The following is a 21,988-nucleotide window of genomic DNA, read 5'->3' on the forward strand; positions in this document are numbered from 1 at the left end:
GAAGCGCTGTTTCACGCCGGTTTTCTGTGAGGACGTGGTATCTCTCCGGTCGAGCCGGCCCATTCGTGCCGAAGCATGGCTCTCCCACGTCAAACATATTATGTTATAGTAACGTAAACAACAAGAAGAAACCGAAAGCAAATCAAAAAGTTAGGAAATTGCACCGCGGCAAAGTTTTTAAAACCTGTTGAATAGATTTCCATCAATGTCACTTCGTTTATATCTTTAACTGAATTTGAACATTTAATTTTATTATAACACTAGCTGTTGCCCGCGACTTCGTCCGCGTCAGCAAAATGTGATAAAAAATGAAAATGAAAAAGAGAGAAATTTTCCCCTTTCTTACCCAAATAGTAAAAATGGGATCTTGACGATCTTGTTAATTAATTGATCTGGTCACTTTTCATAAACCTAAAGTTGTAGATAAAAACGCCAATACCAAAAAGTAATTTGAAGTAATTTGAAGTCGGTACCAGTCATATAAGTTGCAGTTATATTTTGTCATAGAACTGGCGATTAGGTTAGCTGGTAGTTGGTACCGACTTCAAAATAATTATTTAATACTTTTTTGTTCATTTAATTTAGATTATAGATCTACAAAAAAGCGGTAAATTGCACATAGAATTTGCGGTAAAGTTAGCGGAGTAAAAAATTATGAAGATTGAATACAGAAATAGTTGACGCGTCTATGTGTGTCCCAAAAAATATCCAGGAGTTCTCTCTATACCTCACGAATTTCAGTATCAGATCACCTCTACCAAATTCGGGTAGCTCTATAAATACTAAATAGCAACAAAAGAGTTTTGAAAGTCAGTCAACAAACGGTGGAACAATAATATAATCAAAGGCAATATTTTTGAATGTAATATTGTGATGGTTCATGGCATAATTAGTTTTTTGACACATTGACATAATAATATGCTTTTAGTTGTTGAAACAACGCCAAAATTGCCGAACATTTATCTATAAGGATTCAAGAGTTCTGTATAGCACCTTCAGAACCAGGGTGTACTTCGGCGCAAATTCTTATTTTTTGGTAGTTTAAGCTTTAAATCCTTCAGAAAAACGTAAAATCACTATATGTTTCCATATAAATTTTGAGGAGTCCTGTCGTGATCATGTGATCATGTTACCAAATTCGGGCTACATCTCATACAACAACAAAAGAATTTTGGAAATCGGTCTACAAACGACGGAGTTGTCCGCCAACCAATATAAAAAAAAGTGAAATATATCCTCCTCCTTTTCGGATGTCGGTTAAAAAGTAGCCTAAGTTATGCCTTACTACATCAGCTATGTGCCAAAAAAAGTCCCGTCAAAATCGCTCCAGCCATTTCAAAGATTAGCCGGAACAAACAGACAGACAGACATACAGACAAAATTTAAAAAAAATGTTGTTTTGGTGTTTGTAAATTGTACCCTATATAAGTACATTCATATGCATCGAGTAAAAAATGGTTCTTTTAATATTACAAACAGACACTCCAATTTTATTTATATGTATAGATGTATAGATTTTAAACTTTCGCGTTGCATTATAATTAAAACTTTTTAATCGGGACTTAACGCGACTTATTCAAGAACGTCGAGAAAAAGTATGTATTCGTAGTAGCATTACTACTTGAATATGTCGCTTTAAGTCCCGATTAAAAAGTTTTAATTTTATTTTATTTTCCAAAATGATGTTCAATACAGTCCAATAATAAAACATACATTTAAATCTTCTAAGCAAATTATTTTGTTTGTAATAGACATAGGACAGGCCGGTAAAAAAGGTCCCCAGAAGTATTCGACAAAACTTTGATAAAAACTCAGAGTTTATCTGATAAATGTCTGATAAAGTTTCACAAATAGATAAAAAGGCTGAACTAATTAAAAGTTCTAAATTATGTTATTTGTCGAGGAGTCAACAATGCGTCAAGATGGATATCTGGGTCATTTCGCACACATATTTTAAATAACCTCATTGTAAAATAAATATAATCTCTTTCTGTTTTACGATTCTTTTCAGTATCACACAAAGTGGACAAAATTCTTGCTCAACTACGAGTAGAGTCAACATTTTAGTCACAACCAACAACTTTACTATAAACACTCAATGGCTTCTGTGTGATATTATGTCGAGCACAATAGCCTAATATTATAGCATTTAAAAACTCTTTTTTTTAATAATATTATCTATAGACGCTTCACACCACGTCAGTCAGCCCCATGCTAAGTATCTAAAGGACTTGTGTTACGGGTACCAGACAACGGAAATATATTTAATACTTATATACTATACATATGTATATTTAAGATTTTATTAAGTATATCATACACATAATATTTAATACACATCCATGACCCAGGAACATGGAAAACTTTTTATTCCGTCGGCGGGATTCGAACCCGCGACCCCCGGCTTGAGCTGCCACACACTCTTATCCATTGAGCCACAGAGGTCGTCAAAATTGAATTATTATACGAAGGTAACAGCTTGTAACAGATTATCTTCGGCGTTCGAAGAATAACGTATGCTAATAAAATCAATAACTGCCTCGTGGGCATAGTGTTACGACTCGAATATTGATTGGAGATCTTAGCGGGTTCCTAGACAAGCAATTTTATTTCGTAACTAGCTGTCCCGGTGAACTTCGTGTCACTTTAATACCTTCCCTGGACTTCTACGAATATTTTAAGACTAAAATTAGCCCAATCCGTTCAGCCGTTCTCGAGTTTTGCGCTTAGCAACACATTCAGCGACTCATTTTTATATTATAGATATCACGTATTGCATAATATTATTGACCGTGTAGACTCCAGGCAGAGTAGACAGAACTAAGGAGTATCTCGACTTCAAACAAACGGGCGAATATACGCGAGTTGGGCGCGAATATCAACATGTTTCGCTATGCTGAGTAACGCATTAGTTAGTACGCTGTACGGCGCGCACCGGCTGATATAACATAATATTACATCAAACGTATAATTAAAGATGGAGGGGCACTTCGTATCCACTAATATAGCTCTTTGAGACATAATATTATACCAAATGAAAGGGCTTGAAAAGTTGAACATTTTATTGTATGATGAAAAATCTCTAAACCATAAGAGAAAAAAGTTAACGAGGGTAGAAGGTAAGAATAAATCGCAAAAAAAACATTCTGTATTATTGCATCAATTTATAGTGTTGCTGGTAAGGAATCATTTCTGGAAACTACAAGCCCAGTATGGGCTTTTTAACACTGTTATTTGTTAACTGTATATTAATTTTTGTGTATCAATAAATAAACAAATAATAAATAAATTCGTATATGGCAAACTTGAGAGACAGAAGTTAACAGAAGTGATTTCTTATCAGCGACACTTTAAATTGATGCAATAATACAGGTTGTTTTTTTGGGTTTTTTTTTACCTTCTACCCTCGTTAACTTTTTTCTCCCACGGTTTAGACATTTTACGTCATAAAATAAAATGTTCAGCTTTTCAAGCCCTTTCATTTGATATAATATGTGTGGATGTGCTACAGCTTGAGTACGGCTTTTATACAAAGATACCCCTTCTCCTTTCGAGATCTCTTCTTAGTCGGCCTACTCGTTAGTTCTGTTTACTCTGGTCTAGGGGTTGATATTGATAATAGCGTGCCTTCAATCTACTTGTCAAATAAAGTATTCAATAAAATTTAAGCATGACATTGCAGAATACAATCATTGATCGTCTAGGGCTTTACGAGTTTAAAAGCAGGAATTATTGAGGCAGAAGGTGGCAAATACTAAAAGTAATTTATTTTCTTTAACTGATACTAACATAGTTTTTAAGTTGATTGTTTACTAACAAAACATGGGTTCAAACAGCCTGAAATAAACGTTTTTTTTTTCTAAAATATTGCTGCCCTACGAAAGTAACCGGCGATAGAAGCGAAATACGAGTCATGAGAATACGGATCATTTAACCGAATCTTTCACAGATGTGACCTACAGAATCGAAGACAAGAGTGAATGAAGTGGGTAACTAGCATACGAGCAATTACAGTACTCCCAAATTAATAATGCGCATGCAAATCTTCGCTAATTGTAGTAATCACGAAAACATCCGAATCTATGAAACGTAAGAGCCCCAAACAATGCATTTGCATTTTGCACCTTGTTCAGAGGAAAAGAAGTAAATATCGTATAGTTGGTTCTCGGTGGCTGTCGCCGGTCCGTCAATTGTCTCTATTTTTGGCGCATTACACCACAACATCTTTTATTGCGCATGTCTAAATTATGTCATGCCATGGCAACGCCACTAACAAGTTGATTATATTTGGTTACGGTCAAATCGTGAACCGTTGGCGTTACATTATTTGGACATGCGCAGTAAAAGATTTCTTATTAGGGTAAAACGATCTTTGCCAAACAATGACGAAAATTCCTATGCGCATTATCACTTTTGGAGTATTGTACTCATTTTTTCTCTTGTTATTTGAACAAACCTTGTAACTAAACTACTTCATCACATATCAACCTTGTAAATTGCCTACTCCATCATCTAATCAATTTTTTTTTATTTCGAATTATTTTCCCGATCCCAAAACCTCTATTTATGCAAAAACGTTATTTTTCAATTTTTCAAATTGTTAGTTACCTATTTCATAATGTTTTCAAATTTTCAAACCTTATGTGAACACGTTGGGTCCATGATCCGTTTGATTTACTTCAAAGAAGTAATTGTTATTTATAAACATGTAATTATATCCTTTCCTAGGAACATTTTTGCCATCTTCCTTCGTTTATAACGTTAATTTGACCCGCACGTGTGCGTTTTAATATCGCGGAGTAACTTTTTGATTCAACTTTTTGATCCTCGAGGCTTTAAAAGTTTGATACTCCTTTACAAAACAACACCTTTTGATTACGAAAATGAGAATCCAAATGATTATGGCAGGAGTTCATTACGCGTTATAAATTCATGCAAACTTAGTAAAATGTTGCTTTGAAAACGTTCTGAAACAATGCACTGATTATGAAAAAAAGAACACAAAACTAGAGCTGAACTCGGTTTCGGTTGAATCTCTAAAATTTCCATATTCAATAAAAGTTTCTCCAGATTTTAAATTCAATGTTTTTTTTAATTGTGTAATTTGGGGCCGTCTATGGGCTATTCGCCCATATCCTTTTTTTGCTATCTTTGTATAATATAAAGGTTTTTTGCACCTCTAAGTTTCTGCGGAATTTTTATTACAAAGGAAGTCGCAGCAAATATTTAAACAACAATACATTGTTTTCACCTATCAGTTAGCGCTTTTACAGACGAACGGCACCTGTCGATGGCACGCGTCGACGGCAGTCGCCGACAGTCGACTGAAGTCGACGGGATACGGTGGCACCGACGGCAGTTGATGGCAGCCGTCGACACTTGTACCCGTGGCCAAAGGTAAAAACTCACCGTAACAACGCGTTGGCCGATATCCCCCATGATGTAGGCCTTCTCCGCTTCCGATATGGAGCGGTGCTGGTCCGGCGTGGCCGACCCCCACACGGTGAGGAGGATGAAGCCGATTAGGCACAGGACTCCCACCACCCAGAAGCTAGAGGGCCAGCCGAAGCGGGAGGACGCTAGAAGACCGGCCATTTGGAAGCCCACTATGGTCCCCACACCGGAACCTGGGTGTTCAAGAATTTTGTTCTCCAAATCGCAATATTTAGTTGTCCGGACGTATTAAAAGTGACACGTCCACTGACGACGTCACGACATGTGTGATTATTTTGTCATTTGCAAAAACTAATGCCTTTCCAAGTTTAAGCTCTTGATTATAGGAACAGCGTTGAATGTATTGTAGCCACGTGTCAGAATCGTTAGGAATCTAAAGTACGGGGCCAGACTGAAACGGATGAGGTTTTCAAGATAAAGTGGTGTTCTTTAGAACTAAACCGATTCCAACGTCTGCTCGTGAGTCGTGACGTAGTAACGCGTCACCCTAAAATCTACTATATTACAGTACACTAACATGTACTATCAGAGAGTTGATTCATATGCAGTTGACGGATCTAAGTTATTTGGTCGCGTTCTGTCAATTTTATGTTAGTCGTGATCTGTCAGCTGGGCTTGACATAATGCTACCAACTTAAGCAGGTCTAACTGCCTATGAGTCAATTTCTTAGATGGTACAACACCAACTCTACTGCCGTGGGTATTGGTGCTTCTTACTTACCTGTATACACATATGAGCTCAAGCTACCTCTCTCCCTGAGCGGGACCCAGTTGGAGAGTAGCGTACTGAGTGCTGGGTAGCAGCCGGCCTGCGACAGACCCTGGATCACGCGGCAGGCGCACAGCGTCTTCCAGCCGCCCTGGGAATTAGCACGTTCAATAATATGATTGTGGTCAACAGGTGTCAGTAGAAAAGCTCGCAATTTAGAAACAAAAATATATAGTATGAAAAAAACCTCTTAATAATTATTACACTAACTAATAAAATAAGTTTTAATTACGAAATTTCATTATGGTTGTAACACGATAATTTAAAGTTAAACAGCAAATTCCTTAGTCCATAATATACAAAAAAATATATAGGCACGTACGTAGGCACGTACTATGTCTTAAAATAAAGCAAATGATAAAAGCAAAATGTGATAACAGTTATTTCTGACGTCTTGTAATATTATGTTGTGCCGTCAATAGAGCTTATGTAGTCGATCGGAAACTTTTCTTTTTACGTATTGTATTATGTTTTTTCGTGGAATCTACATTTGAGATGTCGGGTTATACAATTTGGGCCCGAACGACCCCCCAGGGGCCGTTGTATGTATAAAACATTTTGTGCGAACCCGCATCGCGCCGCCTCACTCCGCGCCGTGACTGCGAATTGGGATGGGATGATGACATTTTTCTTATTCCTAGACGTTTAAAGACTTCGAAAACTGTAAAAATATGCGATAAAAACTTTGTAAAAAAACTGACAAGTAAGCATTCTATTAGACTTTTTTATGTAACATAGACAGCATTTTTCTACCTCCTCGTCAAACTGGTTGCTAGAATAGCTGGAATCATCTTTTGATATGGAAAAAGACTACAAAATTGCCGTGCTATAGTCAAATATCATCACGTTATCTACCTCAATCTTCATTATATACGAGTATAGGTACAAATGAGAAGGCATAACTAATCAAAATTGGAAGACACAAGACACTCACCCAAGCAACGAACCACGGCGTCAGGAAAGAGGTGGCGAAGTTAACCAGCAGAGCCACCTGCAGGGGGATCTTCCCCCCGAACCGCTGGCAGATCATCCCAAACGGGAACATCATGATGCAGTAACCGAGGAAGAACGCACCGAGAACCATCTCCTGAGTGGACTTCGGCCAGTCGTACGTCTGGAAAAGCGCTTAGTTATTATAAGCCTAAACTGTCCCACTGCTGGGCAAAGACCTCCCCCATCTTTCTCTCTTCTGCGCCGCTAAGTACAGGAAGTAAATAATGCAAAAAGTGTACGCTAAATTGTAACACTCAATAAAAAGTGAGAGTGAAAGCACTGAGATTTCTGGATGTCTTTTTCCTTCTCACATTAAAACCGCTTTTAATGCGATATGTTTTAATTGAGTTTTTATCATAGAAAAATGCGCACCTCCCGACAAATTTTCACACGACGAAACTGCGGCCACATCTTGGTATAATAACCTATCGTGGGAGAGCCATGCTTCGGCACGAATGGGCCCGGCTCGACCGGAGAAATACCACGTTCTCACAGAAAATCGCCGAGTGAGTGAGTTTACCGGAGGCCCAATCCCCTTCCCGATTCCCTTCCCTACCCTCCCCTATTCCCTTCCATTCCCATCCCTACCCTCCCCTATTACCCTATTCCCTCTTATAAGGCCGGCAACGTACCTGCAGCTCTTCTGATGCTGCGAGTGTCCATGGGCGACGGAAGTTGCTTTCCATCAGGTGACCCGTTTGCTCGTTTGCCCCCTTATTTCATAAAAAAGAAAGTTGAAACTATAAGTAAGCTCACTCTATAAATTTGCCATGCACTATCACTACTTGAATTCACAACTTGACTTATGTTGAGATCTGGTATTGTCTGATTGACTAAACTTTCATTCAGCCTTGTCTCCTCCGCGTCATTATTTCTGTCCATCGTCATGGCCACTATGGAGACTCCGAGATGAGCCCTGGTACTGTAGCAGATCGCCAGAGAGAAGAAGAATAACAGTGCTTGCACATGTCTGACCCCGTAGCCGTAGGTTGCTGGTTCTTCGGGTTTTTTCTCTGTTAAAACAATATTAATGTAAAATAGATATTAAAACATATCAATAAATAATATTACAAATAACGTAGGTCTCTAGATTAATAGAAGATACCAATGATGCGATCCCTGCAGGCCTTGAATCAGACAGGCGGTAAGCGGTCATTGTTGGGCAGTGTACACATTATTATGTTAACTCATATTGGTTGATAGAATTTGATTAATTGATATCATAAGAAATTGAGTTGACAAAATTTTCTTTTCGAAACATGTAGTTTTTAGGGTTCCGTAACCAAAGGGTAAAAACGGGAGCCTATTACTAAGCCCGGGCGCGGTGCGGCCGAGGTGCAGCCAGGTGCGCGTGGTCTATGGCAGTTTCATACTAAAGTATTTATCTCGATGGCCGCCACGACCTGGCCGCCGCCGCGGCCTGGCTGCTAGTGCGCGCCTGGGCTAAGACTTCGATGTCTGTCCGTCGGTCCGTCGGTCTGTCTCCAGGCTGTATCTCAAGAACCGCTATAGCTAGACTTCTGAAATTTTCACAGATTGTGTATATTATTATCTGTTGCATCTATAACAACAATTACTAAAAACAAAATTAATCAATGTTCTATTTGTAGGAACTTAAATTATTTAACGATAAAAGTTTAGAATCATGCCCAACGATTTAGGGGGGGAGGGGAGTATGTAGGGGGAGGGGGGAGAGAAGGAGAGGGGAGAGAAGGAGGAGGGAGGGAAGGCGCCTCCTTCCTCCTTTCCCTCCCCCCCTCCTTCGGAGGGGGGGGGGGGGGTAACTCCCCGTTTATATATAAAAATCATTAATAAATTACACAAATTATAGTCCTCACACACAAAAAAATAACCACGATGGCATCTAACCTAACCCAAAAAAGTCGTATTCGTCCGCAGCCCAACTCAACTGACTGCAACTATTCCCTCCCCCCAAAATATAAAATATAAAGCCTCAAATAGAATATCAGTAACCAATTATCATAAATATAGCAGCTCACAAAAGTTTGCTCAAAGTGAACTTTTTAGTAGTTTTTGGAGATCATTGAAATGATAGGCAGATATTTCTATAAATGAAACTACCAGATCTTCAAAGCTCACTGAAATATAATATTTAAAAAATGCGTGTTCACAAAAGCAACATCTAGCTTGTCGCTAGCCATAATAATTTTTAACAATTTGTCAACCAACTGTCTTCCGTACATTCTTTTCCTCTCCAGCCTTAAAATATAATATAAGCAATAGTGTCATAGACTACAAACTAAAATTATCAGATTTAAATAACGATCATTAATATTAATTAAAATTAAGCTCGCAGGTGCGACAGAGACGCCACAAGTTCATCATCAGTCGCAAAGTAATTTGTTATTCACTCGTTTTATTATTTCCCTTTAATTTTTAATTATAAAATTTAAATAAATTAAATAATTAAGGGGGGCTCCCAGATAAAAAATACAATTTTAGCCTATTTTTACTCTGTAGTGGCACGGGACCCTTCTTGCGCCGGGGCACAGAATATATATTAGTAGTACCAAGCGGGGGTCAAAATCGGCCAAGTACGGGTTACAACTCGTACTTGGCCGATTTTTTTAAGACGTGAATTTATTATGGTGATGATGGCTTCTAAACTGTAACTGTAAATGGTTTAATATAAGTCAGAACTTATTACCCTATAATATTATCCCATCAAAAACATCCTGTAAAAAAACCAATCAAACAAACAAACACACTTTCGCATTTATAATAATATTAGTATGGATATTGGATAGTCATGAAAGGCAAGTAGCATAGTTAATACTGCATACATAATGATTAAATTATTACTAAAATTTTTAAGTTTTATCCAAAAGATGTCCAATGATCTATTTATTTAAAGCGTAAAAGATTTTTAATATTGCTATGATAATAACTTACGTACTAACTTGAGACAGAAGGTCCCCTAGGTAGGGACTGAATAAATTAACCGACTTGGTATTGCATGGATCTCATTAATTTTTACGGTATAAAAACTGAGTTGCGAGACTTGGTTTTTTTACAAAATGTTTTTGATGGGATCTCACTTCTTTTTGTAGAGTCCTACTTTTCTCCTTTTTGGTACCTTTTTCTTTTTATTTTTATAATGAACAAGTAAATATATCACCGTACCATCGGGTACCGGTGCAATGATTCATAAATTGCAATTAATGTAACTTTGTAATCTTATACAATATGTAAGTATAGGTATATGGGATTACAAAGTTATTCACAAAGTTAGAGAAAGAAGCAGATAACTGGACAGTAATTATGAATTGTTTATCAGGGTTTCCCTTAATTAAGACACTAAATACTAGCTAGATATCTCTCTATCGACGATAAACCGGAGATATTGATGGTACGGGTATAATGATTCATAAACCGCAAAAGTAACTTTGTAATCCTATACATTTATATGGGATTACAAAGTTATTTACGAAGTTCTAGAAAACGGAACAGAAATTTTGAAATATTTGAATTTTTCCTTGGTTTAGGCACTAAACACAATTATATTCTAAGTTTGAAGTTTCTATGTCTGCTAGAAGTGCCTTAGACTTTTGGCGATCGGTCAGTCAGTCAGTCAGTCAGTCAGTGACAAAATTAAGAAACTTTAACAAGTTACAACTCTTAAACTACTCGTTCAAATTGAATAAAATTTTAAATATCCCGTGTTTATACAATGCTTGCTTAACAACTGAAAATTCAGGCTTGTTGGTTTATCCACAATGAAGTTATAGGGGGTCAAAAAGAGCCTGAATTGGTTCGAGAAAAGGATAGCGACCGTGCCGCTTTTTTGCTCGACTTGGCGGGGGCACTGCTTGCCCCCAGATAGATCTCTGAATTACCTAATTTCATTTGCTAACCATGGGTAAAACAGCTATCATCTACGGCCATAATATTATGAGAGTCGAGTTTACAGAATAGATGTTTAAGCTTTCTAGTCAAAATCCTGATAATGATGTTCCAATGAGGATTACGCACTTAACATTAAGATTAAATTACGCCTCCTATCAGGTTTCTTAGCTCATTTAATGAGAGAATTAATTCTCTCATTCATCAAGGTGTGTTAACAAACATAATTTATCGTATATTTATCTGTCGCAGCTTTACCATTTAAAATAGAATTCGACGACTACGCAAAAGGTTGTAACGCCAAAATAACATTTTTTACAGAGAGAGAGAGAACAATGTAACCAATCCATTCTTGAACGCTAAGCTATTAATTATAATATAATTCTGCCTTGGACTTCAACGAGTATTTCATGACTAAAATTGACCAAAGCAGCGCAGCCGTTCTCGGGTTTTAGCGAGAGTAACAAAATTTAAAAATCCGTTTTATTCATGTAGTTTTGGGTTTAACGCGTTCTTTCAAATAAAGATATACCTATCAGTCGAGAAGCCATTTTTTCTCAAAAAACGAGTTACGGCATTACACGTACTGTCGGTTTGTTTGTCACAGCTTTAGCAATTAAATTAAAATTGTGTTTGAATTTCATTACACATTATACATTAGGTACGCCATTCGCGAGAGTTTCTTGGAGGCAATAAATTATTGCTTAAGTTTACTCCGAGTAATTTTAATGAGAAAACTTTTATTAAAACTAAATGTTTTCAGCTTATCTAAGTAACCCGAATCCGAATTAATTGACAAAAATAATGGTAAATTAATAATATTAGTAATTAAACACGGTAAGGGATATCGCAGACGACAGACTTTTTGTGCGATCGAGTCTGCGGCGCCCATACAGTCTGCATGGCCGCGCTATGCCGACTGCATGGGCGCCGCAGACTCGATCGCACAAAGTCTGTCGTCTGCGATCTCCCTTAGGTAAATAATTGAGTCGCAAGACGAAGGAGAACCGCAAGGCTACGAAGAGCCGCAAGGTCTTCAAGAGTCTTCTCGACCTGGCAAGGACGAGAGAGCAGGGGGTGCGATGAGGAGGGCTTCATACTGGTGGAGAGGAGGAAGAAGAAGCCCGCCGCCCGCAACCATCGCGGCATCGCACCCTATGCACATGCACCTGAGCTGCGTCTGCGGAGCGACGCCATTGTACATATTCCGCCTGTACTGGTCGATGGAGGTCGAGGATGTTGTGGACTACATCTAGAAGAAGACGACACTGCGCCTGAGGGTCAAGCGTCTGCAGTCTCGCCACAAGTTTAACTTTAGCTCCTTTGTGGTGAGAGTACCGACGTCGACGTCGATCTTCTATCGACTTTCGAGGCGCCGGAGTTCTGGCCGATGGATGTTGTCTACCGGAGGTTCCGGGGGAGACTCCGGAACGAAGCCAGTCACGTCGCCGGCAATACGTAACAATATATTATGTAAAAATATGTATGTTAGATTTAAGGTATTTGTTATATGGGCCTCTTTTGCCTGAAATAAAAATGATTTTATTTGATTTGAATATTTATAGATCAACTTCACCAGATGTCCTAGACCCACTTGCAGCCGTTGACGAGAAACCGATGATGTATTGAGATTGTCACGTTTAAAAGTTTAAGGAATTAGATCATTATGTTATCACTAGACGTCCGCGCGGCTTCGCCCGCGTATGGCGTAAGTTAGATATTGCATAGACTAATTAGTCCACAGAAAATATCCTATGATCCTTTACGTACTTTACTTCTTATCTGCGCCAAATAACATAAAAATTGCTACAGGACTTCGTGAGATAAGCCCTTTCAAATAATTTCCCCCGTTTTTTTCTACATTTTCCTCTATTTCTTCACTCCTATTAGTATTAGCGTGATAAAATTTAGCCTATAGCCTTCCTCGATAAATGGGTTATCTAACACTGAAAGAATTTTTCAAATCGGACCAGTAGTTCCTGAGATTAGCGCGTTCAAATAAGCCCTTTCAAATAATTTCCCCATTTTTTTCATTTTCCTCTATTTTTTCGCTCCTATTAGTCTTAGCGTGATAGAATATAGCCTATAGCCTTCCTCGATAAAATATCTAACACTATAAGATAAACCAGAAGAGCTTATAATAATTATATATTGTTTATAAACTTACCACAGTTCCCATTGTCCTTACTAGGCACTAGCTTGTAGTCAGTTTCCACCATGTTGAGTACTAAATTAATATATATTTTTTAAATTATCTTTTTATGCTGCGAAGTGCATCCGACGCACTACTCTTTGTAAAAGTTCGTTCATTAATTGTCACTTTCGTTTTCAAAGATTATATAGCGAACAGAGAGGCAACAAAGAATTTAAGAACTTATAAGATACCTTCACAGAGACAGATATTTTTATTTAGGCTATTGATATGTTTGCAAAATACATACTATATAGTAATAATGATTAACTTTCTGATTACCTGGTAGCAACAAATAATTAAAAACTCAAGAAATATCATATCAATACATTCGCGTAAAGTAAGAGCTACGAAGTTTGTTCCTTGTATTGTATATTTTACATTGTAAAATAATTTTAACACCAGGTTCTGAGCTTGCGTACGTAACTGTAAAACGCAGGAGGACAGCGGCGGTACAAAATCCTTATATTTATTTTAATTAAAATCCCTTGAGGCCGGAGTATTCGCGATTTAAATTTTGCCAGTTACAATTATTTAAATGCATAAAATATATTTTGCGTTGAAATCAACGTATTCTGGTTTAAAAGTTTAAAATATTTTTATTTTATTTTTATTTACACGTATTTTTTATGGCTTGTATTTAAATTTAAAAAAGCTTAGAGTTTAAAGTAAGTAAGTATATTTTATTAAAAAATCTAAGCTATAAAATTGATAAACTTAAAACATCTTTGATTTTATTATTATTAAGACGTGATTAATGAAAGTAGGCATCAAATATATGTAGTACTATTCATTCTATACGCACATAATGATCTTTGTAGACAACAATACACTTTATCATAACCAAATAATGTAATCTATGTTGTCTGTCATTTACGTAATAACTAGCTACCGTACATACTAATAATATAAATTCATAGTTTAGGTATATAAGTTTGAGCAACTCCTTAAAAGTCATGAGTACAGATCTGTCAACTCATCAAGGTGTATCTAGACTTTGTTGGTTTCCTGGTCTAGTCGTTAAGCTTGGATCTTGATTCGAAGATAATTTGGTTTGCTTCCGCGTTGGTCGAACATGAATTTGGTGCCCATGTTTCCAAAATTGGTTGGATGCAGGCTGATCATTTTGTGATTGTCTGACAAGTAAGATGATCTATGAGTCGGATGGGCATGTAAAAAGTCTGTGTCGTCCGTCTCACTTGGTTATGAGAGTAAAGGAATAGACATTAGACAGTGCTCTTGTGTACTGCGCACACACTTGGGCACTATAAAATTACTCCTGCATAACTGGCCCGGTTTCAATAAAGCTAGTCACTATCACCAATCTAAACTTTCTTAACCGTTTTAACTAAAACTTATCATTAAAGTAAGTTAATTTAATTAGTAGTTAAAAAGTAATCAGCGTATTGCGAGTTCAAAGTTTGTGCTCCGAATTAGTTAAAGCCAGCTCGAGTTCCGCTTACACTGCATCGTGGTATTTAGTACTTTAGTACTTACTACATGGAACTAAAGCATTACGTTTAGATTATGTGATGTACTCACTTAGATTTATACAAGGTGTAACAAAACTAAGTGATAATATTTTAGAGTGTGTACGGTGTACGTGTTCCTTGTAGAGAATTCACTGTGAAAGTATCTGCGCTGAAAGACCATTTTTTTTATAATTCTTTACCGTGCCACATCTAAATCTTTACTTACATATTATGTCAAATATTAGTAAAGATTTCTTCAAAAATCCTTATCCCACTATTCCTCAAACAGAAGGTTACAGACAGATAGACAGCGCATTTATAATATAAGGACGGATATGGATGGGCCAGGCCACATCACTGCGTTGCGGCGTTGTATCGCAAAAAGAACATCGCACAGAAATGCGATGCGATGTCGCAACTCGCAACGCAAAAATTTCATATAGTATAGCACTCTTTACATCGGAAATTTTCAATTTTTCACGATGCGTTCTGCGGCTTCGTAGATTTATACGATGCGACACCGCAACGCAGTGTTGTGGCCTGGCCCTATGGATTTGTGGCGGTACCCACAATTCGCCTAACATTCCTGCATCGCGCTATCGAAGTTTCGTAGAACGGCAAGATATATACAACGTCTGAATTGACGTCAGTGGGCTTCGGCCTGACCGAGCATGGTATCTCGCTCGGTCGGAAGATCTTCCTTTTCGGCCGCCACGAACAACGTTAAATTGGTGACAACCGACAAGAACACGCATCCTTCTGGACATCAATCATCATCAACACTCCCCGCCCATCCGCACCACGTCAGCAGACATCAAGCGTAACCGGGTCGCCTCGACCATAAGCCACTTTGGGCGTCCGCGCCGGTCGAACCTGTGTCTGGCTTGAACGGGGCAGCCATAGGCTACAACGACCGGTCATCAAGCCGAGCACGGGGTCCCTCTCCTGGTCATTGCACGCGTAGCTTCGGCCCACACCTGACAACACAAGCGCATCGAAGAATACCACAGGTCTTTGGGGGGGGAGTGATGTGGCGGTACCCACAATTCGCCTAACATTCCTGCATCGCGCTATCGAAGTTTCGTACAACGCCTGAAATGACCGAGCATGCTATCTCGCTCGGTCGGAAGATCTTCCTATTCGGCCGCCACGAACAACGTTAAAGATTAAATAATAGTCACTTTGATTTATTACATTGTGTGGGTTAAAATGGCAACCAAATGGACGAGCTATTTCTGATTCATAAAGGACGATGGCGGAATCCTGAAAGTCCTTTGATAAAAGGGTTAACTCTACATCAGGGTACCTTTTATCCCAACCTAGTCGTAATGTGTACATCATTTCTCAATTCCGAGATTGAATACGGCTATTCTGTTTTTGTTTCAAGTAAATTAGATAATATCTTATATCTTTAAACGAGCAATTCTTGTATATATATATAATTGGAATCTTGAAATCGGCTCCAACGATTTTCATGAAATTTTGTAATGTCATTTTATTCGTGTTTTATCGAATACCGAGCAAAGCTCGGTCAAATAGCTAGTTATATTAATAATAAAATATATATATTATTGTATAGAACCCAATTGAAAAGGGTTCATGTTTTTGTGATTTTTAGGAGCAAGCGCGTGGTGAATTTTGCCATACGAAAGTTTAAAAACAATTGCTTTTTCAGTGGTGCTACTCTCTCAGTGAATTCCATACAGACTCATACACAGCCTAAAGTATTATCACTTAGTTTTCACCCTGTATACGATACGACGGTAAATGGACGATGATGATAACTACGGGGGCCCGGCTCTTACAGTCTACAATTATGGTAGACTGTACGTCATCTCCCACTCAAAACATGTCAAGTATAATCCTATTACACACACCGCTCTGCTGCCTGCTGTCAGCACTGAGATTACAAAAATACTGCACAAACACACACGACAAACAGTGCTGCGATTTTTTTAATTGTGCAGTATTACTAAAATCTTAAGTCTTCTTCCTTCAATTTATAAACTGAACAAAATCTTACGATACGCATACGGTTAAGGTATCATATAAGGGTTAGGCTAACGTCGTAACGGTCGCTAACGTGTTTGATGTAAGTGTCCACAAAGAAAGGATTTTAAAAATTTCTCTACCCACTAAGGGTGAACCGCGAAGCCAAACGAGCGTCATTTGTGAGTCGTGAGTCGCAGAATTTCGCTCGTGTGAATCAAACAGGACTTTTGTATAAAACTGAATGCTGCAGAATTTCTGCCAGCCGAAATTCTGCGACTCACAACTCACAAATTACGCTCTTTTGGCCTTGCCCTAAGGTCTAAGAGGGTTTAATAAAATAAGGGATTTGATGTTCGGAATAGTATTACACGTGGGCGAATCCGCGGTCATAGTACTAATTGCTCATCATCACAATGTCAGTTTGTGCAGACGTGTAATATTCTTCATAATCTGATATAACTTATTAGGAGTGCCTAATAACATCTAGGTACGTGTTCGATGTGATCTTATAACTTAGTTATAAATTAATTTTCATAGATCAATAACGTAACATCGTTTTTGATCTATGAAAACTAATTTATGTTAAGGGTTATAATGAATATCAAATACAAACAATCAACGAAGTATTGAAATTATATCAATCAAAATGTTTCAACAAACAAAAGAGAACTGAAAAAAAAAAACTTCAAAGAAATACTTCACGTGAACATAATTTTACTACTGAGCCTAAATTTTCCACCAATTACTCAGAAGTTATATAATTTTGGAGCTTTTATAATTTTATATTATGTTTGAATATTTTACGTACTTAGTTAAATATTCTAGTTTGCGCAAAATGGAGAAATGAGAGAGTTTTCACATTTTTAAACTCTAGTTTAAAGTTGTAACTTTTATACTCAAAAATACTTTCGGATTGATGAAAACAAAACGAAAATATATTATTCAAATAGTTCGACGTTCTCGGAAAAGAAAAAAAATATGTTTGAAATGAGTTGCCGCCTGGTCGCCTGATGGTATCAGGCGACCAAGCGGCAACTCATTTTTTTTTTGTACACAGCATTAAAAACTGCCCAAACTACACTTACTTAGATGTGTACTTAGGACCATAAGTTATAGAATTTGTTGCATAAAATTTGTATGTATTCATATTGTAGGTATAGGCATAGTATAGGTACCCTAGAATATTATTTTGACTTCATTACTATCAAGCTAATTTTTCGTAAGCAGCTTCATTTTGATATGACGAACCTGTATTGTACCAGCTGTAATTATATTATAATTGATGTGCATTGTAAGTATACCACAACGCGGTGTGAGCTATTTTTTCGCTCAATGAGCGTTTTCGATCTTTGAGTGTAACACACAAGTAGCACATAATAATATAAAACGTCACAATTTTGTCACATTCTAAACACAGCTTTTCGTTATACTATTTATAATCTTTATTGATTTATATCTAAGCATTATTTCCATTCATAAATTGAAGGTGTGGGGAAGACCGTGTAGGTATTTCAAAAGCCTTTTTCTTTTTAACCCCCCACAAAAAAAAGGGGTGTTATAAGTTTGACGTGTCTGTCTGTCGGTTTGTTTGTCTGTGTGTGTATCTGTCCGTGGCATCGTAGCATCCAAACGGGTGGACCGATTTTGATCTCGTTTCTTAATTTGTTTGACAGCTGACACGATCGAGAGTGTTCTTAGCTATCATCAACCTGCTCCGTACTGAAAAATCTGGGTTTATCTGGTTCATGTTAGGCCGTTAGCACTTAGCAATATTAAATTACCTTATACAGTTGTTTGATTGTATTATTATATAATATTTTCGTTCGTGACATTTGTGAATATACATTATACAATAATTATACATATTATACACATTAATGGAAAGTTGACCTGGTGCTGCAGCATCACCTAATAATCAATAGGATACTCGAGGACTAATTCAGCGCTTTGCAAGAGTCACAAGACCGCAACCTCAGCGCTTTGCAAGAGTCACAAGACCGCAACCTCAGCGCTTTGCAAGAGTCACAAGACCGCAACCTCAGCGCTTTGCAAGAGTCACAAGACCGCAACCTCAGCGCTTTGCAAGAGTCACAAGACCGCAACCTTAGCGCTTTGCAAGAGTCACAAGATCGCAACCTTTGCGCTTTGCAAGAGTCACAAGACCGCAACCTCAGCGCTTTGCAAGAGTCACAAGACCGCAACCTCAGCGCTTTGCAAGAGTCACAAGACCGCAACCTTTGCGCTTTGCAAGAGTCACAAGACCGCAACCTCAGCGCTTTGCAAGAGTCACAAGACCGCAACCTCAGCGCTTTGCAAGAGTCACAAGACCGCAACCTTAGCGCTTTGCAAGAGTCACAAGATCGCAACCTTTGCGCTTTGCAAGAGTCACAAGACCGCAACCTCAGCGCTTTGCAAGAGTCACAAGACCGCAACCTCAGCGCTTTGCAAGAGTCACAAGACCGCAACCTTTGCGCTTTGCAAGAGTCACAAGACCGCAACCTCAGCGCTTTGCAAGAGTCACAAGACCGCAACCTCAGCGCTTTGCAAGAGTCACAAGACCGCAACCTTTGCGCTTTGCAAGAGTCAAAAGACCGCAACCTCAGCGCTTTGCAAGAGTCACAAGACCGCAACCTCAGCGCTTTGCAAGAGTCACAAGACCGCAACCTCAGCGCTTTGCAAGAGTCACAAGACCGCAACCTTTGCGCTTTGCAAGAGTCAAAAGACCGCAACCTCAGCGCTTTGCAAGAGTCACAAGACCGCAACCTTTGCGCTTTGCAAGAGTCACAAGATCGCACGCTCGGCGTCCAAATCCTTGGAACCCTTGCACGTAACACTATTAAAAAAAAAAAAAAAACTGCATTAAAGATTATTACCATGTAGAAAAATGACGCGAGCCCTCACAAAGCTCGGCTTTTGGCTAGTTATAAACTGGATATCTGCAACCTGCACTTCCTGCAATTCCCTCGAACCAAAACTCGTTTATTGCGTGCGAACCGTACATTTTTCCGCGACAAAAAGTATACTATGTCCTTTTCAAGAATTAAAAGTATTCCCGTACCTAGCAAAATCGGTTCAATGGTTTGGGCGTGAAGAACAGTCAGACACAATTATTATTACGGATTAAGCAAATTCTTAATGCAGATTAGGGTTTTATGAGTATAATTTCCAGGGTATTCTCCGTAGTAACGTGATATCGGCTGTAGAGCGTTCACAGATCATAAACCCTCTCAACTGAATGAACGAGACTCAGATTCCAATCCGATAACGGGCGGTATTCATGAGGCCGAACAATACACAAGCCGCATGCTGATGTTAGTTAGCTGTAATTTATGACTGGCTAACTTGAGGGGTAGAAGCGTTTATGAATTATGGGGGATTTTTTGATAACGGCTCGGCGGCGGTACCCACAATTAGCGCCTCATTATCCCAAAGTAGGTAATGCTCCTTGTGGCCGCTGAAGATCTAAAGGGGGGTTTGGGACCCAGAAAAAAAATAGGGCCGTTGTGTAGAGGCTTAGGGGGGGGTGATTTTATCCGGATGCATTTTAAATTCGGTGTAGGGGTCACAATACTACCGGCATAACTTAATTTCTTCAACTTCTTCCGAAGTCGGTTAATTCGTTCCCATAATGTACAACTCGTGATCCCGCTTGTAACAACTTGTAGCATACTAATTAAATAACTTTGATCAAAACTTTCCTTATAACGTTCACCTTTATGTTCACAGTATACATTTTATACAGTAGAGTAGCTTAGTAGCATTAGAATCTATCTCGCTCTACTGCACTAATAAGAAAAAAAATCGTCTTTAACTTTACAAAAATTACTGTATTTTAATTTTTTAAGTTTACTCGAAGAAAATATATTGTACGAGCTTTTGCCCGCGGCTTCGCTCGTGTTAAGAAGTATTATTATATACAAACTTTCATCCCCTATTTTAACCCTTTGGTACCTCCAAAGGGTTATAATAGAATTGATGAAAATCCTTTCTTAGCGGATGCCTACGTCATAATATCATCTACTTGCATTCCAAATTTCAGCCCGATCGGTCCAGTGGTTTGGGCTGTGCGTTGATATAGATCACCATGTCAGTCAGTCACCTTTGAGTTTTATGTATATAGATTTTAAGTTAAGAGTTGAGACTAATGTGGTTGGTTGTGCAAAATTTTGTAAAATATATCATACATACTAACCGTTAATTGGTCCTGAGATAAAAAAAACTGAGACTATTTTCACCCGCGTGCAATTAAACTCCATTGTTAGATGCTTAGAGGTTTTGGATTTTGACGTAAAATCAAGCTTCTGTGTGCATGCCTATCAGGGTGATTAATTGTAAGGTCTACTGTATAATTTTATACTGAGGTAGCTTCGTGTTCATACGTTAACTGATATTTAATAATACTCCAAGTCTAAGATATTTTTAGGCTTCAAACTTTCCTTTTCAAGATTTTATGAGAGAACGTTATAATATTAATACTGTAACAATTTATTTTTAATTAATTTTTTACAATATCTTCAAAGTACTAAGTACTCTATATCAAACTTGCTTCTTATTTTGTAATTTGGTCTTATAGATCATATATAAGAGCACAGGGAAAGATGGAGTCTCTTAAAAGTTTTTGAACTTACCCCCAAACTATAGATACTACACTGGCTCAGTTTATACCTCTACAATATTATTATGCTCAGCTTTTGGCATTTGGTACCAACTAGCAATCATAATTAGTGTGCCATGACGAAACGGCAATTAATATAAATACTTTCCAATTCGAACTTTTTTGAAGCGTTGACCGGCCGCTTTTTTATGTATAAAATTAAAAATATATTATTTTTCGTGTTTAACAAGCTAACATTCTTATACTGTGATAACATTTGTGCCCAATCATCGGCAAATATAAAAATGTTGTATCATCTGATAATAATAATATTATAACTGGCCTTCACTCACGTACTCCATGCGATCCATATTGTCATCTTTGGAGCTTCGCCTTGAGTTTCTTCTCCATTTTAGGATATAATGGATAACCATAATTATTAAAGTCGTTAGCGTCTTAAGTAACAGTTTTTAGAAATATTCGTAAATATTATAAATAAAAAATTATATGGAATATTTTAGCAACATTACATCCATATTTTTGATTTCAAATCATTTTCCCCGTTCTAAAGCCTCCATTTATGCAAAAAATAAAACGAAAATTTTCAAACTGGCAGTCAGCCACTTCATCAACTTACGTCTTTAATTGTTGTGTACGAA

General features: G+C 37.8%; 1 protein-coding gene across 1 annotated transcript in view; it reads right to left on the minus strand.

Moving 5' to 3' along the window:
• The window catches only part of LOC121733184 (putative inorganic phosphate cotransporter), a 32,247-nt gene extending 18,891 nt beyond the window's left edge, over positions 1-13,356 (minus strand). Inside the window, exons 1-5 of the mRNA XM_042123355.1 lie at positions 13,248-13,356; positions 7,973-8,229; positions 7,158-7,337; positions 6,176-6,314; positions 5,410-5,627 (exon numbers count right to left, since the gene is read on the minus strand). Of these exons, the coding sequence (XP_041979289.1) occupies positions 5,410-5,627; positions 6,176-6,314; positions 7,158-7,337; positions 7,973-8,229; positions 13,248-13,299 (846 nt within the window). The 5' untranslated portion in view covers positions 13,300-13,356. The remainder of the gene's footprint in view (positions 1-5,409; positions 5,628-6,175; positions 6,315-7,157; positions 7,338-7,972; positions 8,230-13,247) is intronic.
• Positions 13,357-21,988: the final 8,632 nt, after the last annotated feature.

This window comes from Aricia agestis, chromosome 13, assembly GCF_905147365.1.
Source record: "Aricia agestis chromosome 13, ilAriAges1.1, whole genome shotgun sequence".
NCBI classification, from domain to species: Eukaryota; Metazoa; Arthropoda; class Insecta; order Lepidoptera; family Lycaenidae; genus Aricia; species Aricia agestis.